Genomic DNA, 24,195 nt, shown 5'->3' on the forward strand with positions numbered 1-24,195 from the left:
TCAATGTCAATTGTTGATTTGTTCTGTTCTCATTGTATGACAAATTATGATGGCTGTTTGGTAGCCGTTTGCATACTATGCATACTCTCTCTCTCTCTTCATATGTGTGTGTGTGTGTGTGTGTGTACAACAGTTTTATGTTAATGTACAATCCTTAATATGTTTTCTGTGTGTGGGAGGGGCGCCAGAGGGAGTGTTCGCCCAGGGCGCCAAACAATTAGGACCGCTACTGACTACATCACATTCACCTTTGTTTACAGATAAAGCTCATATATAAACTTTGTGACGACTGGTCTGTCCTGAAATTCTACTTAACAAAAGGAGTTAACCAGGCGTGTTGTTATAAAACCCTCTGGCATCCGCGAGGACGCACATAATACAGATGGTGTACTGCTCACGTCTTCGCTCTCTGTAACGATGTGGTTTTCCAATTTTGTGCTGAGCACTGAGGGGGTTTTACTTTCATTTTTCTTTATCCTTTTGATCGCATACTACTTCAAAAACAGGAATCCAAGAAATTTTCCGCCTGGACCTTTTGCTTTACCTCTCCTCGGGAATCTTCAGTTTATTGGCAAGAAACATTTGCATCTTTACTTCGCTGAGGTACTGATTCACACTTCTGTTACATTTAGTATTGAGTGTACTTTGTAGTATAGCTTTGTTTGTTTGTATGCTCTTGTGTGCTGGTGTGTTTGAAATTGAGATATTTATTCAATGTTCTATGGAGGGAAATATGCCTTAAAAGGGTTTCAAATCCGTAAAACAGTTTAACGTGTCTTCAGATTTCTGTGGATTTGTGTGTGGAGTGAAGCAGGCGCTTGTCTGTCCTTAAAGGTTACACCCAAATCATTGTACACATTTGTAAATCTTAGTTTACGCTTGTGGAAGATATCATACGCATTTGAGGCAGATTTCTCTTCTCTCTCTTTTTTTTTTTTTTACTGAAACACGGAAGGAAGGACAACTGCATGCATTGATGCAGAGAATATCAGAGCCATGAAAACTAAGGGCGTTTTTACTGTAGCCCGACTCAGTTAATAAACTTGTATAGCTTTTCCACGTAATTTAGTTTGTTTTCACACAGCGAACAAAATACTTAACCAAAAAACACTTGTGAATGTCTCGATGCATGCTCGAAAAGGAAAGGAAATCAAAAAGTGGATTCCGTTCATCTGGATGAATTTTCTGTGGGATAATTCGTTGGTCACTCATGGAAACACCTTTTTCAGTCTCAGCTGAATGCAGGTGTCGTGCAAAGGACCGCGGTAAAGTGAGCCGTCATTTGTGAGCCGCGGTCAAGCCAGCCGCCTCTTATCCGCCGCATAAATTTCCTTGCGCTTTTACACGAGTCTTTACGGTAGCGCCTTTTCGCTTTATGTGCCGATTGAAAGCCCTGCGCACACGTGCACGCGCGCGAACAGTCGCACGCACATGCGCGCACACAAATTACAATGAAACAGCCCGATACAGCCAATACAATATAATTATGTCAATTTTCAAAAATTCATGAAAAATCATCCTGAGTAGTTGATGTCCAACTTTCAACACATCCCTCCTCTGGGACACCTACTGTACCTGCGTGCCAAGTTTCATCCAGATTTACTGTAGAATTTCTCAGAAATTAAAGGGTACTTGTATCCAATGCAGTCAGCCAATACAATATAATTATGTCAATTTTCAAAAATTCATGAAAAATCATCCTGAGTAGTTGAGGTCCAACTTTCAACAGATTACTTCTCTGGGACACCTACTGTACCTGTGTGCCAATTTTCAGCTAGATTTACTGTAGAATTCCTCAGAAATTAAAGGGTACTTGTATCCAGTGCAGTCAGCCAATACAATATAATTATGTCAATTTTCAGAAATTCATGAAAAATCATCCTGAGTAGTTGAGGTCCAACTTTCAACAGATTACTTCTCTGGGACACCTACTGTACCTGTTTGCCAAGTTTCAGCCAGATTCACTCTAGAATTCCTCAGAAATTACAGGAAACTTGTATTCAATCTAATACAGTCAATACAATAGAATTATGTCAATTTTCAGAAATTCATTCAAAATCAACCATAGTAGTTGAGGTACAACTTTCAACACATCCCTCCTCTAGGACACCTACTGTACCTGTGTGCCAAGTTTCAGCCAGATTCACTGTAAAATTCCTGAGAAATTAAAGGACATTTATATGCAATTCAATACAGCCAATACACTACAATTATGGAAATTTCAAAAATTCATTAAAAATCATCCATAATAGTTGAGGTCCAACTTTCAACACTTTCTTACTCTGGGCGTCCTACCGTACCTCTGGGCCAAGTTACATCTCAATTCACTGTAATCTTTATCAAAAATTGAAAGAACAATTCTATGTCAATGATGGATGTGTGTCCTTTCAAAGTGACACTAAATAACAGAACTCAGGCACATCAGGGAATAATCCAAAAGGCGGATTTATTAAACAAAAACAACATACAAAATATCTCTAACCCATACTACATAACCTAAAAAGAAACAAAGGGACACTTAGAAGCACAAGAAAACAATACTGAAAGGGCAAGAGACACAGTCCAAACATAATCCACAACTAAAGTGCCGAAAGAACAAGTCATCCCACATAGCAGACGGGTCTTGCCTGGATCTGGTGTCAAGCCGGCACTGCTGGCTGACTTCTGGCATGGTAAGATGGCACTGTTTATGTGATGGCATGCCACATTTGGCCTGATTGGGTGAATGTGACATGTTGTATAGAGCACTTTGAGTAATATGGGTGAGTAAAAAAGTGCTGTATAAGAATCAGTCCATTCACTGTCTGAACAGAGTTTCGTCATGTTACTTTTGCACTATTATGTTCCAGCACATGTTGTTATTACATGGCTTACATGGCTAAGGTACACATTAGGCTGACATCTGGGGCCAGAGCTGAAACTGTTCTGGGCCAGCACAGGGCCAGCACAGGGCCAGCAGTGTGTCTGCAACTGGCCTTGTGCTGGCTCATGTGTGGGCCACCTCTGGTAAACCAGATCTGGGCCACCATAGGGCCGTCATTCTTTGCGGTACGCAGGCCATGTGTAAGCACATTGTGTGTGACAGATCCAGGCCATACCAATTTTGCTATGTGGGAGGAATTATGTAAAAATAGAAACATCATAAAAATGAAAATGAACACAAAGTAAAATGTACTGAAAAGAACATCAGTATGGCCATCATTATTTGCTTGGAAAGTCTAAAGTTCCATGGCTTTGAACAGCCAGAGAACACAATGCCCAGCTTAGAATGACTAAAAGTAACTTCTTTTAACATTCTGTCATTCTGCTTCTATATCAAAAATCCACTAAAAATAGTCATTTGAAAAAAAATATTCGCCACTTTTCATCAGTTTGGGTTCCTCTGTTTATAGCAATTTTTAGAAAAGAATCGAATACCTTTGTCACTATACAGTTGTACAGTGAGATACAGAGCATCTCCTACTCATTGCAAACATGCTGGGAGGGTGGCTCTATCCGCCTTAGTGCAGCTGCTGTACCATACTGTGATGCAGTAAGTTAGTAGGCTCTCAATGGGCGAGTGGTGGAAGGGTGAGCTGTAGTCCACAAAGAGCATTCTGGCGTAGCTCTGCCGCTGTTCTAGGTGACTCAGCACCGAGTGGAGGGTGATGGCATCTTCTGTGAATCTGTTTGCACGGTATGCAAACTGGTGGGGGTCGAATTCTGGGGGGAGGTAATCCTTGGTGTGCTGAAGGACTAGTCTCTCAAAGCATTTCATGATTACCGGTGTGAGGGCCACAGGGCAATAATAGTTCAGGCTGGTGATGGGAGACTTCTTTGGTACTGGGATGATTGTGGCTGATTTTAGACAGGATGGGATGGCTGCTTCATCCAGTGAGAGGTTGAAGATTCTGGTGGAGATGAGGGTGAGCTGGTGGGCACATGGTCTTAGCACTTTACCACGTATTCCGTCTGGACCGGCCACCTTCCTGGGATTCACTGCTAGGAACACACATCTGACATCATGCTCCGTTACAGTGAATGGAGCGGTGCAGGAACCAGGTGAGGATGAGGATGGGAGCAGGGCTGAGGCAGATGAATGCTGCTGTTGTGGTGTTTCAAAGCGGGCGAAGAAGCTGTTTATTTCCTCTGCTAGCTGCACACTCAGGTTTTCTGTTTTCACAGTTCTGCCTCTGTGGTTTATGATGTCTATTATTCCATGCCATGTGTTGTTGCTGGACAGGTGGGACCCCTTTTCAGGTGAGCTCGAGCAGACCTGTACAGAGCTCTGTCAACAGACCTGCAGGGAGTGCAGAATTATTAGGCAAGTTGTATTTTTGAGGAATAATTTTATTATTGAACAACAACCATGTTGGACCTCAACTACTCAGGATGATTTTTCATGAATTTCTGAAAATTGACATAATTATATTGTATTGGCTGACTGCATTGGATACAAGTACCCTTTAATTTCTGAGAAATTCTACAGTAAATCTGGCTGAAACCTGGCACACAGGCACAGTAGGTGTCCCAGAGAAGGAATCTGTTGAAAGTTGGACATCAACTACTCAGGATGACTTTTAATGAATTTTTGAAATAAACATAATTGTAGTGTATTGACTGTATTGCACTGAATATGAGTTTACTGTGATTTCTGAGTAATATTACAGTGAATCTGGGTAAAACCTGCCCCAGAGGTAAAGTAGGTGTCCGAGAAGAGGATTGTGTTGAAAGCTTGGCATCAACTTTTAAGAATGATTTTTAATGAATTTTTGAATATGCAACCAGACTGTCACGATGGCTGTATTGGGCTGTTCCATTGTAATTTGTGTGCGCGCGCGCGTGTGTGACTGTTCGCGCGCGCGCACGTGTGCGCGAGTCTAGGCTTTCAATCAGGATATAAAGCGAAAAGGCGCTACCGTAAAGACTCGTGTAAAAGCGCAAGGAAATTTATGCAGCGGATAAGAGGCGGCTGGCTTGACCGCGGCTCACAAATGACGGCTCACTTTACCGCGGTGTGCAGAGGTAATTATCCCCGACAGATTTGTTTCCACTGCTGGACGGAAACAATCTCTCTCTCTCTCTAATATATATATATATACATATATATATATATATATATATATATATATATATATATATATATATATATATATATATATATATATATATATATATATGTATATATATATATATATATATACATATATATATATATATATATATGTGTATATATATATATATATATATATATATATATATATATATATATATATATATATATATATGGTTGCCATATATGAACATATAGTTATAAGTGGACAGGCCTCGCCTGCATAAGAAATGGCTTATCAGACAATTGTCCCATTCAGTTTGAGGCAGTGAGAAAGAGGGGCTGAATATCGCCACCTGGGTTGGCTGGAAGACTGTTTACTTGGCCTAGCAGGGCGAAGGACACTGTCTCAGCTGAACTCTGGACACGCACACACATACATATACACTGATATGCACATACTCAAACCCCCATCCCTTTCCAAACGCCTTCGACGCTTATTCCCTTCCGATGCTGCACCCTTTACCCACCCCTGTTGCTTGTCATGTGTTTCTTTGGTGTATTAAGAGTTTTTTCATGTGCTATGTGCAGAGGTGTTTTTTTCTGTTCTCAAACTGATCTCCCTGCTGGAGCTCAGTCTGGGGGGAGCTTTTTTCCCCCTTATCTTTCCTCATGTGGTGCATTTTCGATTGTTATACCTCTCTTACCTGTCTTTCCCATGTGATGTTTTGTGTAATGTATGTATGGTCGGAGGGTAAGATGGAGCCGCCATTGCGTGCAATAGGTCGGCAGCCTTGTGAAATTTCCCCGTGTGGGACTAATAAAGGTATATCAAATCAAATATAAAATGGGCTGGACGTCCTAAGGAGCAACACAAATACAAAGCTTTTGTAAAACCCCTTAAATTAAAGTCTGTACTTCACATAATGATTATTTGATCTGTGGCTGTGCACAGAGGGAAATCTACAAAAATTGCATCTTTGTCCAATAAATTATGGACCTAACAATATTGTTCATGCTTGTGTTTTTTGTAGCTGGCTGAAGTCTATGGGAACGTGTTCAGTTTCTGCTTCGGCAGGGATAAAATGGTAATGATCTCTGGATACAAGATGGTAAAAGAGGCTCTGGTGACGCAAGCTGACAACTTTGTGGATCGACCATACAGTGCCCTGGCTGACAGGTTTTACTCGGGACCCACAGGTTAAGAAATTATTCTCTATTTCCTCTCATTCAGCGCAGGAATTGTTTCCCAGTTATTAACTCCCACATCTGCATGTTTGTATTTAGAGGGTCTGTTCATGAGCAACGGTGGGAAATGGAAGGCACAGAGACGCTTTGCTTTGTCTACATTACGAGACTTCGGCCTGGGGAAGAACCGCATGGAACAGTGTATCTGTGAGGAGATCCGATACCTGCAGGAGGAGATAGAGCAGGAGAAAGGTGCTTTACATTAAGTGGAACATAAGCTCACAATCCTGCACAAGGGAGCAAAAAATTTACCTGTAACAATTGTCTCTTCTTCTTCTTCAGGTAAACTTTTCAGTGCAGCAGGTCTCTTCAACAATGCTGTGTCTAATATAGTTTGCCAGCTGGTGATGGGGAAAAGATATGATTACAGTGACCACAACTTCCAGCTCATGCTGAAGTATCTGTCGGAGACTCTTCAGCTGGAGGGCTCTGTATGGGGTCAGGTAAGTGAATTTCAGAAAGTGAAAAAGGGACAGCAGTATGGCATGCGTGGGATTTGTCTTAATCATTTATAAATTTAACTTCCTCTCATCACCAGCTCTACGACTCTTTCCCTGGAGTGATGAAGCTTTTGCCAGGTCCTCATAACAAAATGTTCAGCTATTTCGACATAGTCAAAGATTTCATCGCTCAGGAGATAAAGAGCCACAAGGAGGACCTGGATCACAACAATCCAAGAGACTACATTGATGCTTTCCTTATCAAGATGGAGAATGTATGTGGACACTGCATTGCACAAACTGCACTCTACCAGTTACTGTGACTGTGTACTGTAACTTTTTCATTTGTCTGAACAGCTCAATGAATCTGACCTGGGCTTCACTGAGACCAACCTGGTTATGTGCTCTGCTGATCTTTTCCTGGCTGGAACAGAAACAACAGCCACCACTTTGCTGTGGGCTCTGGTTTTCTTGATCAGAAATCCTGATATTCAGGGTGGGTGACATGCTGGGCTTCATATGTTTTAAAGTAGCCAAAACATAAAGCCAGCAAAGGTAAACATTTCTCCCACAGTTAAAGCTGAACTCCTTTAATTCTCTTTCACAGAGAAAGTCCAGGCAGAGATAGATAACGTGATTGGACAAACCCGCCAGCCTTCCATGGCTGACAGACCAAATCTGCCCTACACCGATGCCGTCATCCACGAGATTCAGAGGATGGGAAATATTGTTCCTCTCAATGGACTCAGAATTGCCGCCAAGGATATAACTCTGGATGGTTACCACATACCTATGGTGCATGCAGTATACATTTTAAGCTTCACATATTTGTTCTGTCAGGTGTTGTTGTTACAGTTTTTCTCAGTCGCTTTGGTGCATTTCTCACAACAGAATTGAACTCTCCACCACTACTAAGGCACTTCTCAAAACAATTAGTGCAAACTGCAAAACATGGTGGATAACTTGCAAAAGTGAGTCACTCCATCAAAAAGAAAAGTCAGGTGTCCAAAATAAGTTGTCAATGCATCAACAACAAATCCCTTGAGCAAAACAGACAATACATTCATCAAAAGCAAGTACTGATACCAAACAAAGTGTCAGGGCTGTCACAATTACAAGTCATTAGACCAGCACCTTTGGTCACAAAATCACATGGTCTGAACATGTTCCCATTGTGACGGATGTCTTTGTAGGTGCTTCCCAATGACATGTCAAGTCCGGACCGCATGCATGGCATGTTGAAAACCATAAATTGTAAAGGACAATCAAGACACTCCATATGCACTCTTGATAATATTTAATTGAAACTGTTCACAGCATTGTGCAAACTGGGGAAATACAGTAAATCAAACATTTTACAGCAAACAAACTCACCTAGACAGTAAACCTCACTGCAGTAGTTACGACTCAAAAAAAACAAACTGAAAAACAGACACTGCTGCATATCAATCATTGATATCTAGACGCTCCCGTCTGTCTGCCCACATATTTGCATCAACATCACAGCGTATGTCAGCTCTATCGATGCATCGGGGAAAGTATCTTCTGGAGTGTCGAATCCACCCTCTGCAGGACTCTGCTGTGATGTCATCACAAGCTGCATCCATAGCTGCTAGCAGGGTCATTTGGGTATGTGGATGCCTGTCATATACCTTCCACCTCCAGGAAGAGAAAAACTCCTCAATTGGATTCAGGAATGGACTGTAAGGAGGAAGAAACTCCATAAGCATCCTGTCGTGTGCTGCAAACCACTGCCTGACTACAGCAGAGTGATGGAAGCTTACATTATCCCAAACCACTACATACATTGTCCGATTGTCACCAGGATCATCCCTTCCATTTTGTGGGATCAGGTCCCTATGAAGAGCATCCAGAAAAGCCAACAGGTGTTGTGAATTGTATGCACCAATACGAGGAATATGGGTGTGAACACCATTCTCTGAGATTGCGGCACACATTGTAATATTCCCTCCTCGTTGGCCTGGGACATCAATGGTGGCTCTTTCTCCAATGTGATTCCGTCCACGCCGTCTGCCTTTTGCGAGATTGAATCCCGCTTCGTCAAGATATACAAACATGTGCAGGGGTTCCCTGGCCTCCAACTCCAGGATATGCTTTACAAAGGATGAGAATCAGACAGGTCTGTAATGGTGCATTTGGCAGAACAGATTGTACAGTTGGAATTGTACATAGGATTACAGTAACATGCATAAATGTAGGTTGAGTACATGGCCTAAACTGTTACAGTGAACAGAGGTACATATGCGAACATGTGTTACCTGTACATACTGGTGACGGAGCTCCTTCACTCGATCACTGTTCCGTTCAAATGGCACTCTGTACAATTGCTTCATGGACATTTCATTCCGTCTGAGGACTCTGTCTATGGTGGAAATTGATATTGACTGAATATTTCCGAAGATGGTGTCATCGTTTACGACAGTTCTTTGTATTTCTCTCAGTCTCAAAGCGTTGTTTGCAGCCACCATTGCACAAATTCTTTCCTCTTGCTGCGGAGTCATAAGTGGACCTCTTCCACCTCCTCTAGGTTGTCTGGCAGTCCTTTTTGAGATGCAGATGGGAAAACACACACATGTAAGCGCAAACATGCTTACAGTGATTGTCACAGGACTATCATTCAAAACTCCTTTCTTTACAGCATTACTGTATTGTACCACAGCACACTATGCCACACCTGGGCCAAGTCTGCGCTTCAGTTACAGTACGTCTATGTGTAAGGATCTGTAAGGTCATGTCCTAATGCAAGTCTCCTGTATGACTATGAAAGTGCAGAGCAAATTAGTTTGTGCTGCATACTGTAACTAGATTACGGTGTGCTCACCTGTTTTCCCGACGAAATGTCTGGATGATAGAACTTACAGTAGTTCTCCCAACATTTGGCTGCACCCTTCGACCAGCCTCGGCCATTGTGAGGCCATGGTTTATCACATGATCCACAAGTGTTGCCCTGATTTCGTCAGGAACGTGTCTATGTGGTTGGCCTCTTCTCACCCGGTTTTGTCCTCGTCCTCCACCGATCCTCACTCCTCTTCCACGAGGCTGACGTTCCATGTTCTGCTGTTTTGTAGATTCAGTATGCACCTCATGCCAATCCTGTCTGTTGGTTTACATTGCAGTATATATGTACTTGTGGAGTGGGGGATGCTGTGCCGCGGTTCACCTGTGACTGGGTAGGAGAGGCTTTTCATTGGTTGCAAGTAGGAGTGACACACACCAATTTTCATTAGTGTGAGATAAGGTTCACCTGAGACATGTAGTTTATGGAGATTTTCATGGGAACTCCTCCAAAATAGGGTTTTCAAAATGGGTGTATGAATCGTTTGACAAGCTGTTCAGCAATTTTGAGTGCACTGACACAAGCAATGCAATGAAGACTATTAGTTGTAAGGACAATGACTATTCAGCCGGTACAAGTATGAATAATTGTGACATTCATGATGAAAGAAAGGAGATAGTGATGAATAGGAAGTCAAACGTGACCATTCTTTAGATATTTGTACTCACTCAACTGCTTCATGTCCAAAGGCATTTGCCTTTGGACGCAGTGAACGTGAAACCGCCACAGGGTTGTGCCAAAACGACTACATGTTGTGGTGGTTGAACTAACTGTTGTGCAATGTTTAATTCTGTTGTGAGAAATGCACCAAAGCGACTGAGAAAAACTGTAAAGTGCATCTTGTTGTTTTCTTGTCTATTTTTTCTAGGGTACCAGTGTGTTGCCTGTACTCACCTCTGTGCTGTTTGACAAGACTGAGTGGGAGACTCCAGACACCTTCAACCCAGGACACTTCCTGGATGCTGATGGGAAGTTTGTGAAGAGAGAAGCATTCCTACCTTTCTCTGCAGGTAAAACCCCACAATGAGTGTTTTGTTTTAGCACAACCTGAACAAGAAAAAAACATCATCCACAGGTTGTAAACCTGCACGTGTATGTGTTTGTGAATTCTTCAGGGAAGCGTATGTGTCTTGGTGAAAGCCTCGCCAAGATGGAGCTGTTCCTGTTTTTTGTCGGCTTGCTGCAGAAGTTCACTTTCTCTGTTCCTGATGGAGTGGAGCTGAGCACAGAGGGAGTTTCTGGAATTACACGTGTGCCTGAACCCTTCAAGGTTCACGCCAAGACTCGCTGAATTATGAAGCATGTGTGTGGGAATGTATGTGAATGTTTTACTGTTATATCTTATTAGTATTTTAAGTATTCTATCTATTTTATTTATTGAATTTTATTGTTTTATTTATATTTTGATATTGCTAGGGATGATGCAATGATCGGGGACCATTCTTAATTTCGTTGTTCTCATGACAATGACAATAAAGTTTCTGATTCTGATTCTGATTCTGAAAAATCTTTCCAGTTAACCAACATGTAACAGTCTAAGACTGTTAGCCGTCATTAAAGTAATTTGATAAATGTCTGTTTTTTGTTACCATGCGTAGGGGGTCATCACTGTATGATTGCTGCCTTTAAAATTGAGCGATTCATTTTTTTATCCGTACATTTTATTCAGTATGAACCAGTTATCTTCCCTTAACAATATTCCTTCAGTACCAGTATTATTAAGAAATAAATGCTATAAGATATGTACATGATGCATTTTATTAAAAACATTTGTTAAAAAAGCTGTGTTGGTTTTAGAACAGTGAGGGGGGGGGGGGGGGGGGGTCTGTTACGCCTGACTTATTTACAAGCCAGTGCTTTTGTTCTCATTCAAGCTATTTTCTCCATGTATTTATCAATCCATGTATTGTATTACATGTAGGCTCAGGACAACAGTGCGAAAAATAGAAATTATTATTGGTATTGTCATCTTTTATAAGACACAGATCTACATTGACTTCAGGTAAAAAAAAAAAAAGAAAACAATTATGATTTCTTTTTTTTGGGGGGGGGGGGCAGTCACATTAAAATGTTTGGATATCTTAAAATACCAGAATGATTGAACAATTTTTATTTTATTTTACTGTTTAGCCTTCTAAACAAATGAAGACTGATAAGTTTTTACTGGAAAATATGTTTCTTGTGGCTGAAAGCTTTTTTCACAGACACAGAGATTATTATATCCACCAGTTCCAAGTCAGCGGTGTACCAGCCCATTTCTAACTAGGAAGGAGTGATTCAGTCATGTAAATCTTCTGTACACAAATGCAGTACATCAGCAATAAAGAAGTAAAACCATCATCTCAGCCACACCTGGGTAATGTTTGCTTTCTTTTTCTTTCAGTGGGTCTTTTCTTCAGCAGTGGGAAGGTGTGTAGGAGACAGCAACATTTTGCCATGGCAACATCACATACCTCTGGTCTGGGTAAGAGGCCAAAAGGAAAGAGTATATGCCATGGAAGTCATACACAGATACACATACATTGATCATTATGAGGAATCTGACTCATATATGTGATGAGAAGGATTTTAAAATCAATTTAACTGAAGGGCTTTCTAGGAGTTTTTAGGACCACACATCAATAATGAATCACAAGTCCAGCCTAGAAGTAATAAGTGCATGAACTAGTTTTTCAGCATCACTCTGAGAAAGGATGTTTCTGATTTAAGAGAATTAAATTTTTCTTGCAATTGTGAGAAAAGTCTTACATATTGGTTTAATGTCACCACTGAAGAACATATTCTGGTCAAAAACGACTCCAAGATTCCTCACAGTGTTACTGGAAGCCAAGCTAATGCGATCTAGAGTAAGCATCTGGCTAGATACCATATCTTTTGAGCCGAGTAGAATAACTTCAGTTGTATCTGAATTTAAAAGCGGGAAATTATCCAGGTCTTTATGCCTTTCAGACATTTCTACAATTTAAATAATTGATGTGTGTCAATTGGCTTTATTGACAAATAAAGCTGGGTGTCATCGACATCACAATGAAAATGTATGCTGTGCCTTTTAAATGATACTACCTAAGGGAAGCACTGCACCCAGGCTGAGCGGAAGAGGCTCCAGAGAGTGGTCAACACAGCGCAGAAGATCATCGGCTGTCCCCTCCCCTTTGTCACAGACATTCATACATCCGAGTGCAATACTCACAGAATGTCACTTTTTGTTTTATTGTTTGCTTGTTTGCTTGTTTTTACCATTCACTAACCTTTAAAGAACAGGGGGGAAAGGTTCCCTCATGCTTCTACAACTGTGAAACCTGACTGTTACAACTGAGCTGTTTTCCTGGGAGACCATGGAGGCCTAAATAATACAGAATCAGGGGGGAAAGGCAGTCCAGCTTATTATTCCATCAGTCCATTTTCTTCTTCCTATCCATTTCAGGGTTGGGGTTAGGTATGGTACATCTCTTGTCCTATGACAACTCTGCATAATTACACAACTGTACATAATAGACCAAATTTAATCAGACCACATACATATTCCACACTGAAAACTTCTTAGCTTTACAATAAAGACACCTTATGAAACACATCTGATTATGCAAAAGTGTTCATTCATATAACTGACAGTTTCAATTTACAAATTTACAAAGTTAAATAAATTCTTTTATATATATATATATATATATATATATAGAGAGAGAGAGAGAGAGAGAGATGAATAAAGTTTTTGTGAAAATGACTACTGAGTCCGGTGCATCTCTGGAGGCCCCAGGAATGAAAGGAACCGGGGTAAAACTGATTTCCCAACAATAGATAGATAGATAGATAGATAGATAGATAGATAGATAGATAGATAGATAGATAGATAGATAGATAGATAGATAGATAGATAGATAGATAGATAGATAGATAGATAGATAGATAGATGAAACTGCAGAATCAATCTCTTAGATTATGTTTTTTCATCAGTGCGTTACATGTACAACGACAATAAGGGGATATTCTATTCTGTTCTATTCTATGAGATGAAAGGTTCATTCATTGACTCTGAATAGGTTTCATCATGCAGACACAAGGGAATGCGGTGCTCTTTAAACACAGGCCGTTGTGAAAGCGCTGTATCACCATCACCTTTAGACTCAGGTAATTGAGCTTCTGGCTAACAACCCCCCCCCCAAGCGTGACAGGCTTACAAAACCACTTCCTTGTGCCTGGAAAAGACAGATTACAGACTTTCAGCTGCTGCTGCTGCTGTCTCTCTCTTTAACTATGTGGTTTTCCAGCTTTTTGCTGAGCACCGAGGGGGTTTTAATCTCTATTTTTTTCTTCCTTCTGATCACATACCACCTCAAAAACAGGAATCCAAGGAATTTTCCACCAGGACCATTTGCTTTACCCTTTATTGGGAATTTCCAGATTGTGGACAAGAAACACCCACATATTTATTTTACCAAGGTAAACTTGTCAAGTCATACTTGTATTATGTTAAGTGGATTCTAAGTATTGAGTGTCATTGAGTGTTTATAGTACTGCTTTGTTTATTTGGACATATTGTTGTGTGCTGGTGTGTCTACATGCTCTACTTTCAAGACAGAAACTGAGATGTTCATGTTACACTCACAAATAATTCTTATTTCTACTTAAACACAGGGAGGAGAGAATACTTCAGAAACAAGTCCATTGTTGTGGAAATTTATTAACAAAGCCTGCAGACACGATGAGCAGTTAAAACCCAACACTTTATTTCCCATGCATGAGGAGAGACGTCAGTCAGGGGGCACTGAAAGTCGTCTCTGACAATGAACAGTTCAGGTCCCTTTTAAACACAGTCACAGAGCAAAAGGCTTTTACAGTTGCAGTTCACACCTTGGCTCTAAACAGAAAAACTCTCTATCACCTGTGTGAATCTCCCCCACTCTGGGGTCAAGTCTTCCTGTGTGAGCTTCCGTCTCCTGGGAGGCATTCACCAGTTTCTCACCGTCTGTTTCCCAGCGTGAATGAGGTGTGAACCAGACATACTAAACTAAGTAACATGAAGGCCTTTCATCAAGACAATACAATAAAGGACAATACGCTAAAGAGAAATCCCACAACACCATGCACACCGCTTGTGGTCTACGTTCATGCACTTTAGAAAAACTTTTTAAAAATCTTTATTAATGTTGCTGTGTGGTACAGCCCATCCAAGAAGGTTCTCCTCCTTTTTTGAAGACGAAAATGTATTTTTTGTTTATCACTCTTAACAATGAGAAAACAAAAGTTGATGTGATTTGATTTGGATTTTGAATATTTACATTTGTTAGTCAAACTGTGAGTGTGGATTTCTGGCTTCTGAGCAGAGCAGTTTACACATATAAAACCAAACATATTTATTTCATCCTTTGTGTTTGTTGTGCTTTTTGTAGCTGGCTGAAGTCTATGGGAACGTGTTCAGTTTCTGCTTCGGCAGCAATAAAATGGTAATGATCTCTGGATATAAGATGGTAAAAGAGGCTCTGGTGACGCAAGCTGACAACTTTGTGAATCGACCATACAGTGCCCTGGCTGACAGGTTTTACTCGGGACCCACAGGTTAAGAAATTATTCTCTATTTCCTCTCATTCAGTGCAGGAATTGTTTCCCAGTTATTAACTCCCAAATCTGCATGTTTGTATTTAGAGGGTCTGTTCAAGAGCAACGGTGGGAAATGGAAGGCACAGAGACGCTTTGCTTTGTCTGCATTACGAGACTTCGGCCTGGGGAAAAAACGCATGGAACAGTGTATCTGTGAGGAGATCCGATACCTGCAGGAGGAGATAGAGCAGGAGAAAGGTGCTTTACATTAAGTGGAACATAAGCTCACAATCCTGCACAAGGGAGCAAAAAGTTACCTGTAACAATTGTCTCTTCTTCTTCTTCTTCTTCAGGTAAACTTTTCAGTGCAGCAGGTCTCTTCAACAATGCTGTGTCTAATATAGTTTGCCAGCTGGTGATGGGGAAAAGATATGATTACAGTGACCACAACTTCCAGCTCATGCTGAAGTATCTGTCTGAGAGTCTTCAGTTGGAGGGCTCCATATGGGGTCAGGTAAGTCAAAAACAATTTACTTCTTCCAGAGTATGACAAAAGCATGCATGCTGTGCTTTTTCTCTGACAGATTTCCCCTCTGTAAATACTAGGCCGTTGCTTTAATGCTTTGAATAAAACTGTCTCTTATCATTTGTTATTAACAAGCTCTATGAATCATTCCCTGGAGTGATGAAGCGTTTGCCAGGTCCTCATAACAAAATGTTCAGCTATTTCGACATAGTCAAAGATTTCATCGCTCAGGAGATAAAGAGCCACAAGGAGGACCTGGACCCCAACAATCCCGGAGACTACATCGATGCTTTCCTTATCAAGATGGAGAATGTATGTGGACACTGCATTGCACAAACTGAACTGTAAAACTGAACCATTTTCTAATATTAATTGACAAATGTGACTTTTCAATATCTCTGTGCAGCTCAATGAATCTGACCTGGGCTTCACTGAGACCAACCTGGTTTTGTGCTCTGCTGATCTTTTCCTGGCTGGAACAGAAACAACTGCCACTACTTTGCTGTGGGCTCTGGTTTTCTTGATCAGACATCCTGATGTCCAGGGTGGGTGGCTTATAAGCCCTTATATGGAGCTTTAAAATAGCCAAAAGACCAAATGTGAGATTATTTACTTTTGACAAATCCTAACATCAGCCAAAACAAGCCACTGTTCATTTTACAGGTGTTTAATACAAACAACCGGACAAGTTCAAATTGAGTGCAGAAATGTGTATTGCTCCCAGGAGTAACTGTTCACAATGAAAAACACAGTTCACCTTGTACTGTTAATGTCCTCTCCATGTGGTTTTAGTCTGCAGGCTCCAAGTAGCTCTGCAACATCTCCATAGGTTCAACTATCCATCTTCTAGCAACTTGTAGTGTGTACAGGATGTTGTTTAAAAGAGGCACCTACATCAGTATCAATAGGACCAAATTCTGATCTCATCTGATAAGGATGGGAAATGCAATGGCCCTGCATGCATTAGCAGCATTTGCACACAGCAGATCAAGAACTGTCTTCAGAAAAAATCATAAACACACTAAAATACTGGATTAGCCATGACGTGAGTCATGCCGCAATGGATCAGATGATTGTAAATGTGAACAGTAACAACAATAACAGGAACTAGTATGGATGCAATCCAGCAGCTTTCAATTCAATATGTGGACCAAAGAAACAGTTCTTCACACAAACATGCTGACGATTGCACCACTTTTTGTTCACCAACAGTGCATTTACTTCACCGTTCTTCTTGTCACTCAGATTGCACCCAAAATGTTCTGCAGGGGCTGTTGTACTGTCAACCAGGAAGGTGTGAGTTCATTAAGGAGAGTACTGGACTTGATTTATTGAGACAGAGAAATTAATCATTTTATATTTGGTGATTGAACTCAGATGACCCATCATGGCAGGCAGAACAGAATCCTGGTTTTGATAGGAGTTAGGACAGAGTCTACCTCAGAGTGACTCAGGTCAGGTGGAGGTGTGGAGTCTGAAAGGGAGAATGACAGAAGAGTACAGAGCTTTAAAGCACACAGAGTGGATGATGATTGGCTCAATGAAGGCAGCGAGAATATGATTGAACTTGAATAATGATGTCAGTATTGATTTGGACAATGTAAAAACTGGAAGTGATGTGAAGCATGTACTAGCAGGCAAAGTTAAATAGAGTTAAATGATTAAACAATTATCACTCCTTTTTAATCTATGCATGAGGTTCATTTAAGTTCAATAATCATAATCTCAGTATCCTCATGGTGCTTTATTTTCGGAAAAAAAAAAAAAAGGACAAACAATAATAGAGAGAAAACCCCAATAATCAGATGACCCCTTATGAATAAGCACTGTTAACGGGAAGAACCAGAATTGGAGAGGGGCAGCCATCTATTGGGCAGAGGAGAGAGAGATGGGACAAAATACTTCTAATGCTAACAACTAATAACACATTTTGTTTTCTGTTCTCATGCTGACCTCCCATAAGGAGTCCAGCATGACTACAGGTCTCTTTTTTCCCCTCCTCCACTTGCCCATTGTTTTTTCCATATTACTACCCGTCTCCGACCTGTCTACCCACGTCATATCTTTGCTATGTACAGTGGGGCAAAAAAGTATTTAGTCAGCCACCGATTGTGCAAGTTCCCCCACTTAAAATGATGACAGACGTCAGTAATTTGCACCAGAGGTACACTTCAACTGTGAGAGACAGAATGTGAAAAAAAAATCCATGAATTCACATGGTAGGATTTGTAAAGAATTTAGTCGTAAATCAGGGTGGAAAATAAGTATTTGGTCACCTCAAACAAGGAAAATCTCTGGCTCTCACAGACCTGTAACGTCTTCTGTAAGAAGCTTTTCTGTCCCCCACTCGTTACCTGTATGAATGGCACCTGTTTGAACTCATCATCTGTATAAAAGACACCTGTCCACAGCCTCAAACAGTCAGACTCCAGTGCATGTCCAGGCCCGTCTGAAGTTTGCCAGAGAGCACATGGATGATACAGCAGAGGATTGGGAGAATGTCATGTGGTCAGATGAAACCAAAGTAGAACTTTTTGGTATAAACTCAACTCGTCGTGTTTGGAGGAAGAAGAATACTGAGTTGCATCCCAAGAACACCATACCTACTGTGAAGCATGGGGGTGGAAACATCCTGCTATGGGGCTGTTTTTCTGCCAAGGGGACAGGACGACTGATCCGTGTTAAGGACAGAATGAATGGGGCCATGTATCGTGAGATTTTGAGCCAAAACCTCCTTCCATCAGTGAGAACTTTGAAGATGAAACGAGGCTGGGTCTTCCAACATGACAATGATCCAAAACACACCGCCCGGGCAACAAAGGAGTGGCTCCGTAAGAAGCATTTGAAAGTCCTGGAGTGGCCTAGCCAGTCTCCAGACCTCAACCCCATAGAAAATCTGTGGCGGGAGTTGAAAGTCCGTGTTGCTCGGCGACAGCCCCAAAACATCACTGCTCTTGAGAAGATCTGCATGGAGGAATGGGCCAAAATACCATCTACTGTGTGTGCAAACCTGGTAAAGACCTATAGTAAACGTTTGACCTCTGTTATTGCCAACAAAGGTTATGTTACAAAGTATTGAGTTGTATTTTTGTTATTGACCAAATACTTATTTTCCACCCTGATTTACGAATAAATTCTTTACAAATCCTACCATGTGGATTCATGGATTTTTGTTTCACATTCTGTCTCTCACAGTTGAAGTGTACCTCTGGTGCAAATTACTGACCTCTGTCATCATTTTAGGTGGAGGAACTTGCACAATCGGTGGCTGACTAAATACTTTTTTGCCCCACTGTATGTATGGTCGGGGGGGGTCCAATTTCACTGCAGGTGTAAACATTGCATGTGACAAATAAAAGGCTTGATTGACATTTCAGACAAGTTTTTATGAAGCACATAGCACTAAATTCTGAATCACTGCACTAAGCTCATCCTTTTTTATTGCCCAAGAACCTCACACTCTCAGCGATTACAGCTGGAGCAGAGTTTATATCTTTGTGTTTGGTTGCTTAGCTCCAGCTCAGCAGCCCTGTTGTCTCCCCCTTTGTCTCTGAGGAACAGAATGTGTTCCATTCATTATTATGAGTGTCCTCACCACCAACAGTTTGTCCCGTGTGTAAAGTGGCTCTCTAGTGGCAAAAGAAAACATCATGAGCAAGAAAAACAAAGGTGTACAAAATAACCACGATATTACAAATAAAGAATAACAACAAAGAGTAAGTTACTCAGACCAAAAAAGCACAGACTGAGACTCATAATTGTGCTATGGTAACAGACAGGTGTTGAAATATGGCTTCTTCTGAACTCTATTAATTCTCCTTCACAGAGAAAGTCCAGGCAGAGATAGATAACGTGATTGGACAAACCCGCCAGCCTTCCATGGCTGACAGACCAAATCTGCCCTACACTGATGCCGTCATCCACGAGATTCAGAGGATGGGAAATATTGTTCCTCTCAATGGACTCAGAGTTGCTGCCAAGGATACAACCCTGGATGGTTACCACATACCCAAGGTGCATGCAATATACATTTTAAGCTTCACATATTTGCTCTGTCAGGTGTTGTTGTTAAAGTGTATCTTGTTGTTATCTTGTGGTTTTTTTCTAGGGTACCAGTGTGTTGCCTGTACTCACCTCTGTGCTGTTTGACAAGACTGAATGGGAGACTCCAGACACCTTCAACCCAGGACACTTCCTGGATGCTGATGGGAAGTTTGTGAAGAGAGAAGCATTCCTACCTTTCTCTGCAGGTAAAACCCCACAATGAGTGTTTTGTTTTAGCACAACCTGAACAAGAAAAAAACATCATCCACAGGTTGTAAACCTGCACGTGTATGTGTTTGCAAATTTGTCAGGGAACCGTGTGTGTCTTGGTGAAAGCCTCGCCAAGATGGAGCTGTTCCTGTTTTTTGTCAGCTTGCTGCAGCAGTTCACTTTCTCTGTTCCTGATGGAGTGGAGCTGAGCACAGAGGGAGTTTCTGGAATTGTACGTGTGCCTGAACCCTTCAAGGTTCACGCCAAGGCTCGATAAATCTCACTGAGCCATTTAACCAACGACTAAGAGTCAAGACTGAGAAAAAGTATTTTAATGAAGGATGGATTTTTTTTAAAATTTTAATATCTTCATGTCATTGCTGTATCACTGCTGCCTGCAAAGATTACCTGATTTTCTTTACATGTGCATCCGAATCACTATATTGTGTTTTAATTCAAGGATATTCCATCATTAAATTGCAATAACGACAAATTGTAATGTACACTTTTAGTAATAAAATGTATTCATAACTAGTTGTTTGCCAATCTGTGTCGCACACCTGATTTAATTCACTGGTTACACAAGAAACCGTATATGCAAAGCCACAACTACATATTCAACTAGCTTCTTTTCCCATTTTAACATTTGATTTTTTCACAAGCCAGTGCTCCTCTAGTCTGCATGTCAAAGTATTGTTGTGTGTATGCATACACGTGAATGCTAGACAAAGTGCTCAGGTATATAATCAAAGTGCTTTGTGAATGAGGCTGGTAGTAGATAGCACTTTAAATGCTCAGCTATACTTAATATGTAAGCACCAGTACATTTAACTATTTGTGTTACTATTCAAGTTTTTTTTCTCCCTTATATCAGTTTACTGAAAACCGTTCACGTATGTATGTAAAGATTTCACATAAAACAAAAATGTTTGTGCTACTTTTTAGTAGAGTCTGTAATAATTGAGGCCTGACCCAGTATCAGACAAACTTTCACACACACACACAGATCATTATATATACCCAAGCTGTGAGTCAGCAGTGTACCAGCCCATCTCTAAATAGGAAGGGATCCTGGAGCTGAGGTCCTGATCACTTAGTTTTACTCTGCTTCACAATGCAGCTGCGTGATTTGTTTCTTTGTCTTGATATAAAGGAGCAGCTGCTTATTATTTTTGCCGGCCTCCTTATGGTATATTTTCATTTTCGTAAGGATAAGGATCCACCGGGCTTTCCTCCAGGCCCTCCAGCTCTACCTATTTTAGGAAACATCTTCAACATTGATGCCAAACAGCCTCATATTTACCTAACCAAGGTAAGCTGACATCATTGTGGCATTTACACATTTCTTAAAAGTCCACTTGGGCAACCTCAGGATTTCCACTGACACTGACGCTCTTTAGTTAAACTTTTTTATCTGAAGTAGAATCACTGCTTGAATAGTTTAAAGAGAACATTAATAATAAAGTTAAGAAAATGTTCATGTTTCACTCTGGAAAAATAATAAAATAATACCAAATACCTTGCAGATACTAAGTTATAGTGTTAACAACAGGTTGTGCTATGCATCTTATCAGAATCACATGCTAGACAACAGGCCACTTATTGTCTGCTGCTGCATCCACAGCTTGCTGATTTTTATGGGAATGTGTTCTGCATACGTCTGGGAAGACACAAAACAGTGTTTGTGTCCGGGTGGAAGATGGTGAAGGAAGCTTTAGTAACACAAGCGGACAACTTTGTGGACCGGCCTTACAGCCCGATGGTGACCAGAATTTATTCAGGGAACTCAGGTGAATCACACAAAAAAAATACACAAATGCAATACTTCAGCAACAAAGCAGTCAGGTCAACCTCTGAGCCACACCTCAGTAATTTTTGCTTTCTTTTCCTTTCAGCGGGTCTTTTCTTCAGTAATGGGAAGGTGTGGAGGAGACAGCGACGTTTTGCCATGACTACTTTACGCACCTTTGGTTTAGCTAAGGAGTCGACAGAGCAGAGTATTTGTGATGAAAGTCAACATCTGAAGGACGCGATGGAAAAGGAGAAAGGTCAAGAGACAGCAATGAGTGAAAGCAAAACACACACAGTGTACTGTGACTAAACGCATTTCCTGTCTTCAGGTGAGCCATTCGACCCAGTGCCGTTCTTAAACAATGCTGTCTCCAACATCATCTGCAAGATAGTGTTTGGGAGACGATTTGACTACAGTGACCACAACTTCCAGATCATGCTGAGCAATCTGACTGAGATGGCCTATCTGGAAGGTTCCATATGGGCTCTAGTAAGACACAGTGGGATTTTTTTCTTCCTGAAAATATTGAAAGGTAACCCACCACTGAATAATTTTTTTCAATTTCCTCCCCTAACAGCTATATGATGCATTCCCAGGACTGATGAAACACCTGCCGGGACCTCACAATCGCATCTTTAGCAGCTCCAAATCTTTGGTGGCATCTATCAGGGAAGAGATCGAGAAACATAAGTTAGATCTGGACCCCAACAACCCGAGAGATTACATTGACAGCTTCCTCATAAAGGAGAAAGTATGCTGTTTACGTTCAACCAAAATAATAATAACAGTAATAAATAAAATCTGTTCATTAACTTGTATTTTTGATACCTTGCTTTGCTCGCTAGCACAACAGAAACAGTCATTTGGGCTTTGAGGAAGAAAACCTGGTTCTGTGCTGTCTGGACTTGTTCCTGGCTGGCAGTGAAACCACTTCAAAGACTTTGCAGTGGGGACTCATCTATCTCATCATGAACCCTCAGATCCAGTGTAAGTTCAGAACAAAACTAGTTTTTAATACCATCCAGGTCAGAGATCAAAATAATTATATGACACAGATACCTGCTAATTAACAAGTTAATATAATTTGACTCCTAGGTAAAGTCCAGGAAGAGATAGACAGAGTGATCGGACAGACCCGTCAGCCCACCATGGCAGACAAACCCAACCTGCCTTACACTGATGCTGTCATCCACGAGATCCAGAGGATGGGAAACATCGTTCCACTCAATGGACTCAGGATGGCCGCCAAGGACACAATCCTGGGTGGTTACTTCATACCCAAGGTGCATCTGGTCTGCTCATAGAACACAGCAGCTTAAGCCCCCTACATAAGATTAAAAATTGCTTAGTTCAAGTTCTTGCGTTGGTTTCATCCAGGTAAACCATCACGTTGGGGACCAAAAACAAGGTTTGCATTTGCCAAAAATAATTTCGCTTTTTACAAAAATACTTTTCTATTTCCAAAATAAACAATGACTGAGATTTCTATTTTTCCACTAGCCACACTGCAACTTAAAACGGAATGTTGCTTTCAAATGCATTGCAGATGCCAAAATGGGAAAACATTTTTTTCTGAAAGAGAGCAAGGTCGCTAATAATGATACATGCTAAATATATAGCCTATACCTTAACAAAACAGTATGTGTCGTTTCCCAGATTATAACCCCCTTAACAGTGTTAGCAATGAGCAAGTGTTTACTGTCAACAAGCCCTTGCATGAGATTTTAGGCAGGGTTCTTTGTCCTTTTTTCAAGATAAAATGGTCTTTTTTTTGTCTTATATTTGTTCTTACAAACATTGCCTAGCTGTATAAACCAGCACTTTGAATACCATCTTTGAATGTGACTGCTGTCGTCTATGTGCAGGGGACCTCTGTGATGCCTAACCTGACTTCAGTGCTGTTTGATAAGAATAAATGGGAGACTCCAGACACCTTTAATCCTGAACATTTCCTAGATAGCGAGGGCAAGTTTGTGAGGAGGGGAGCATTTTTACCTTTCTCTGCAGGTAATTTTAACATATAAACTGTAATTATGATATTGGTTAGATGGGGTGATAACCAGAGTCACCTTCATTTCCCAGGAAGGCGTGCGTGTCTCGGTGAGGGGCTGGCAAGGATGGAACTCTTCCTGTTTTTTGTCAGTTTGTTTCAGAAGTTTAATTTTTCCACTCTGGATGGAGTCAAGCTGAGTACAGAAGGAGTCACCGGAGCCACTCGCACACCCTACCCTTTTAAGGTGTACGCTAAGCCGCGCTGAACCATCCCCAACAAATCAACAGAAAAAGCAAATATGAATATTGTTGTGTTGCTGTGAGATGGAGACTATGCCTTTTTCTATATTATTATTATTATTTATCGTATACTGAGTTTTGACTACAGACTGTTGCTATACCTTTTATGTTTTCCACAAAAGTGCCAATAACTGTTTCCAAATGTTTTTTAGTCAGTGCTGGATGTGTGGAAGCTACAAACAAACTGATATACTAGACTACAACTGCTGTTTTTTT

The 24,195-nt window shown here is 41.0% G+C and overlaps 3 protein-coding genes across 4 annotated transcripts; all 3 read left to right on the forward strand.

The window, feature by feature from the left end:
• Nucleotides 1-267: 267 nt before the first annotated feature.
• On the forward strand, nt 268-10,868 carry LOC146607410 (cytochrome P450 2J4-like). 2 transcript variants are annotated; one of them, XM_085348290.1, is made up of 9 exons: nt 268-603; nt 6,067-6,232; nt 6,320-6,472; nt 6,563-6,723; nt 6,819-6,995; nt 7,078-7,216; nt 7,328-7,515; nt 10,446-10,587; nt 10,693-10,868. In XM_085348290.1, exons 1-9 carry the CDS (start codon nt 418-420, stop codon nt 10,866-10,868), a joined length of 1,488 nt encoding a protein of 495 aa, XP_085204416.1. In that variant the 5' UTR covers nt 268-417. The 2 variants fall into 2 exon arrangements, with proteins under 2 accessions (XP_085204416.1, XP_085204417.1); XM_085348291.1 differs by having other exon boundaries at nt 268-597.
• Nucleotides 10,869-13,831: 2,963 nt separating this feature from the next.
• Nucleotides 13,832-20,283, forward strand: LOC146607411 (cytochrome P450 2J6-like). Its single transcript, XM_085347080.1, has 9 exons — nt 13,832-14,017; nt 14,968-15,133; nt 15,221-15,373; nt 15,469-15,629; nt 15,777-15,953; nt 16,048-16,186; nt 19,468-19,655; nt 19,750-19,891; nt 19,997-20,283. Exons 1-9 carry the CDS (start codon nt 13,832-13,834, stop codon nt 20,170-20,172), a joined length of 1,488 nt encoding a protein of 495 aa, XP_085203206.1. The 3' UTR covers nt 20,173-20,283.
• A 726-nt stretch (nt 20,284-21,009) lies between these two features.
• Nucleotides 21,010-23,945, forward strand: LOC146607412 (cytochrome P450 2J6-like). The gene is made up of 9 exons (XM_085347081.1): nt 21,010-21,207; nt 21,520-21,685; nt 21,791-21,943; nt 22,016-22,176; nt 22,265-22,438; nt 22,533-22,674; nt 22,783-22,970; nt 23,553-23,694; nt 23,770-23,945. Exons 1-9 carry the CDS (start codon nt 21,010-21,012, stop codon nt 23,943-23,945), a joined length of 1,500 nt encoding a protein of 499 aa, XP_085203207.1.
• Nucleotides 23,946-24,195: the final 250 nt, after the last annotated feature.

Source organism: Diplotaxodon limnothrissa, linkage group LG23, assembly GCF_057381915.1.
Source record: "Diplotaxodon limnothrissa isolate DT_005_m linkage group LG23, D_limnothrissa_male_GT1.1, whole genome shotgun sequence".
NCBI classification, from domain to species: Eukaryota; Metazoa; Chordata; class Actinopteri; order Cichliformes; family Cichlidae; genus Diplotaxodon; species Diplotaxodon limnothrissa.

Coding starts and splice junctions, on each gene's coding strand:
- LOC146607412 (XM_085347081.1), top strand. CDS start 21,010: ATGCAGCTGCGTGATTTGTTTCTTTGTCTTGATATAAAGGAGCAGCTG. Junction 21,944..22,015: donor CGCGATGGAAAAGGAGAAAG/GTCAAGAGACAG, acceptor TCCTGTCTTCAG/GTGAGCCATTCGACCCAGTG. Junction 22,177..22,264: donor AAGGTTCCATATGGGCTCTA/GTAAGACACAGT, acceptor CTCCCCTAACAG/CTATATGATGCATTCCCAGG.
- LOC146607410 (XM_085348290.1), top strand. CDS start 418: ATGTGGTTTTCCAATTTTGTGCTGAGCACTGAGGGGGTTTTACTTTCA. Junction 6,724..6,818: donor AGGGCTCTGTATGGGGTCAG/GTAAGTGAATTT, acceptor TCTCATCACCAG/CTCTACGACTCTTTCCCTGG. Junction 7,217..7,327: donor CAGAAATCCTGATATTCAGG/GTGGGTGACATG, acceptor TCTCTTTCACAG/AGAAAGTCCAGGCAGAGATA.
- LOC146607411 (XM_085347080.1), top strand. CDS start 13,832: ATGTGGTTTTCCAGCTTTTTGCTGAGCACCGAGGGGGTTTTAATCTCT. Junction 19,656..19,749: donor ATGGTTACCACATACCCAAG/GTGCATGCAATA, acceptor GTTTTTTTCTAG/GGTACCAGTGTGTTGCCTGT. Junction 19,892..19,996: donor ATTCCTACCTTTCTCTGCAG/GTAAAACCCCAC, acceptor CAAATTTGTCAG/GGAACCGTGTGTGTCTTGGT.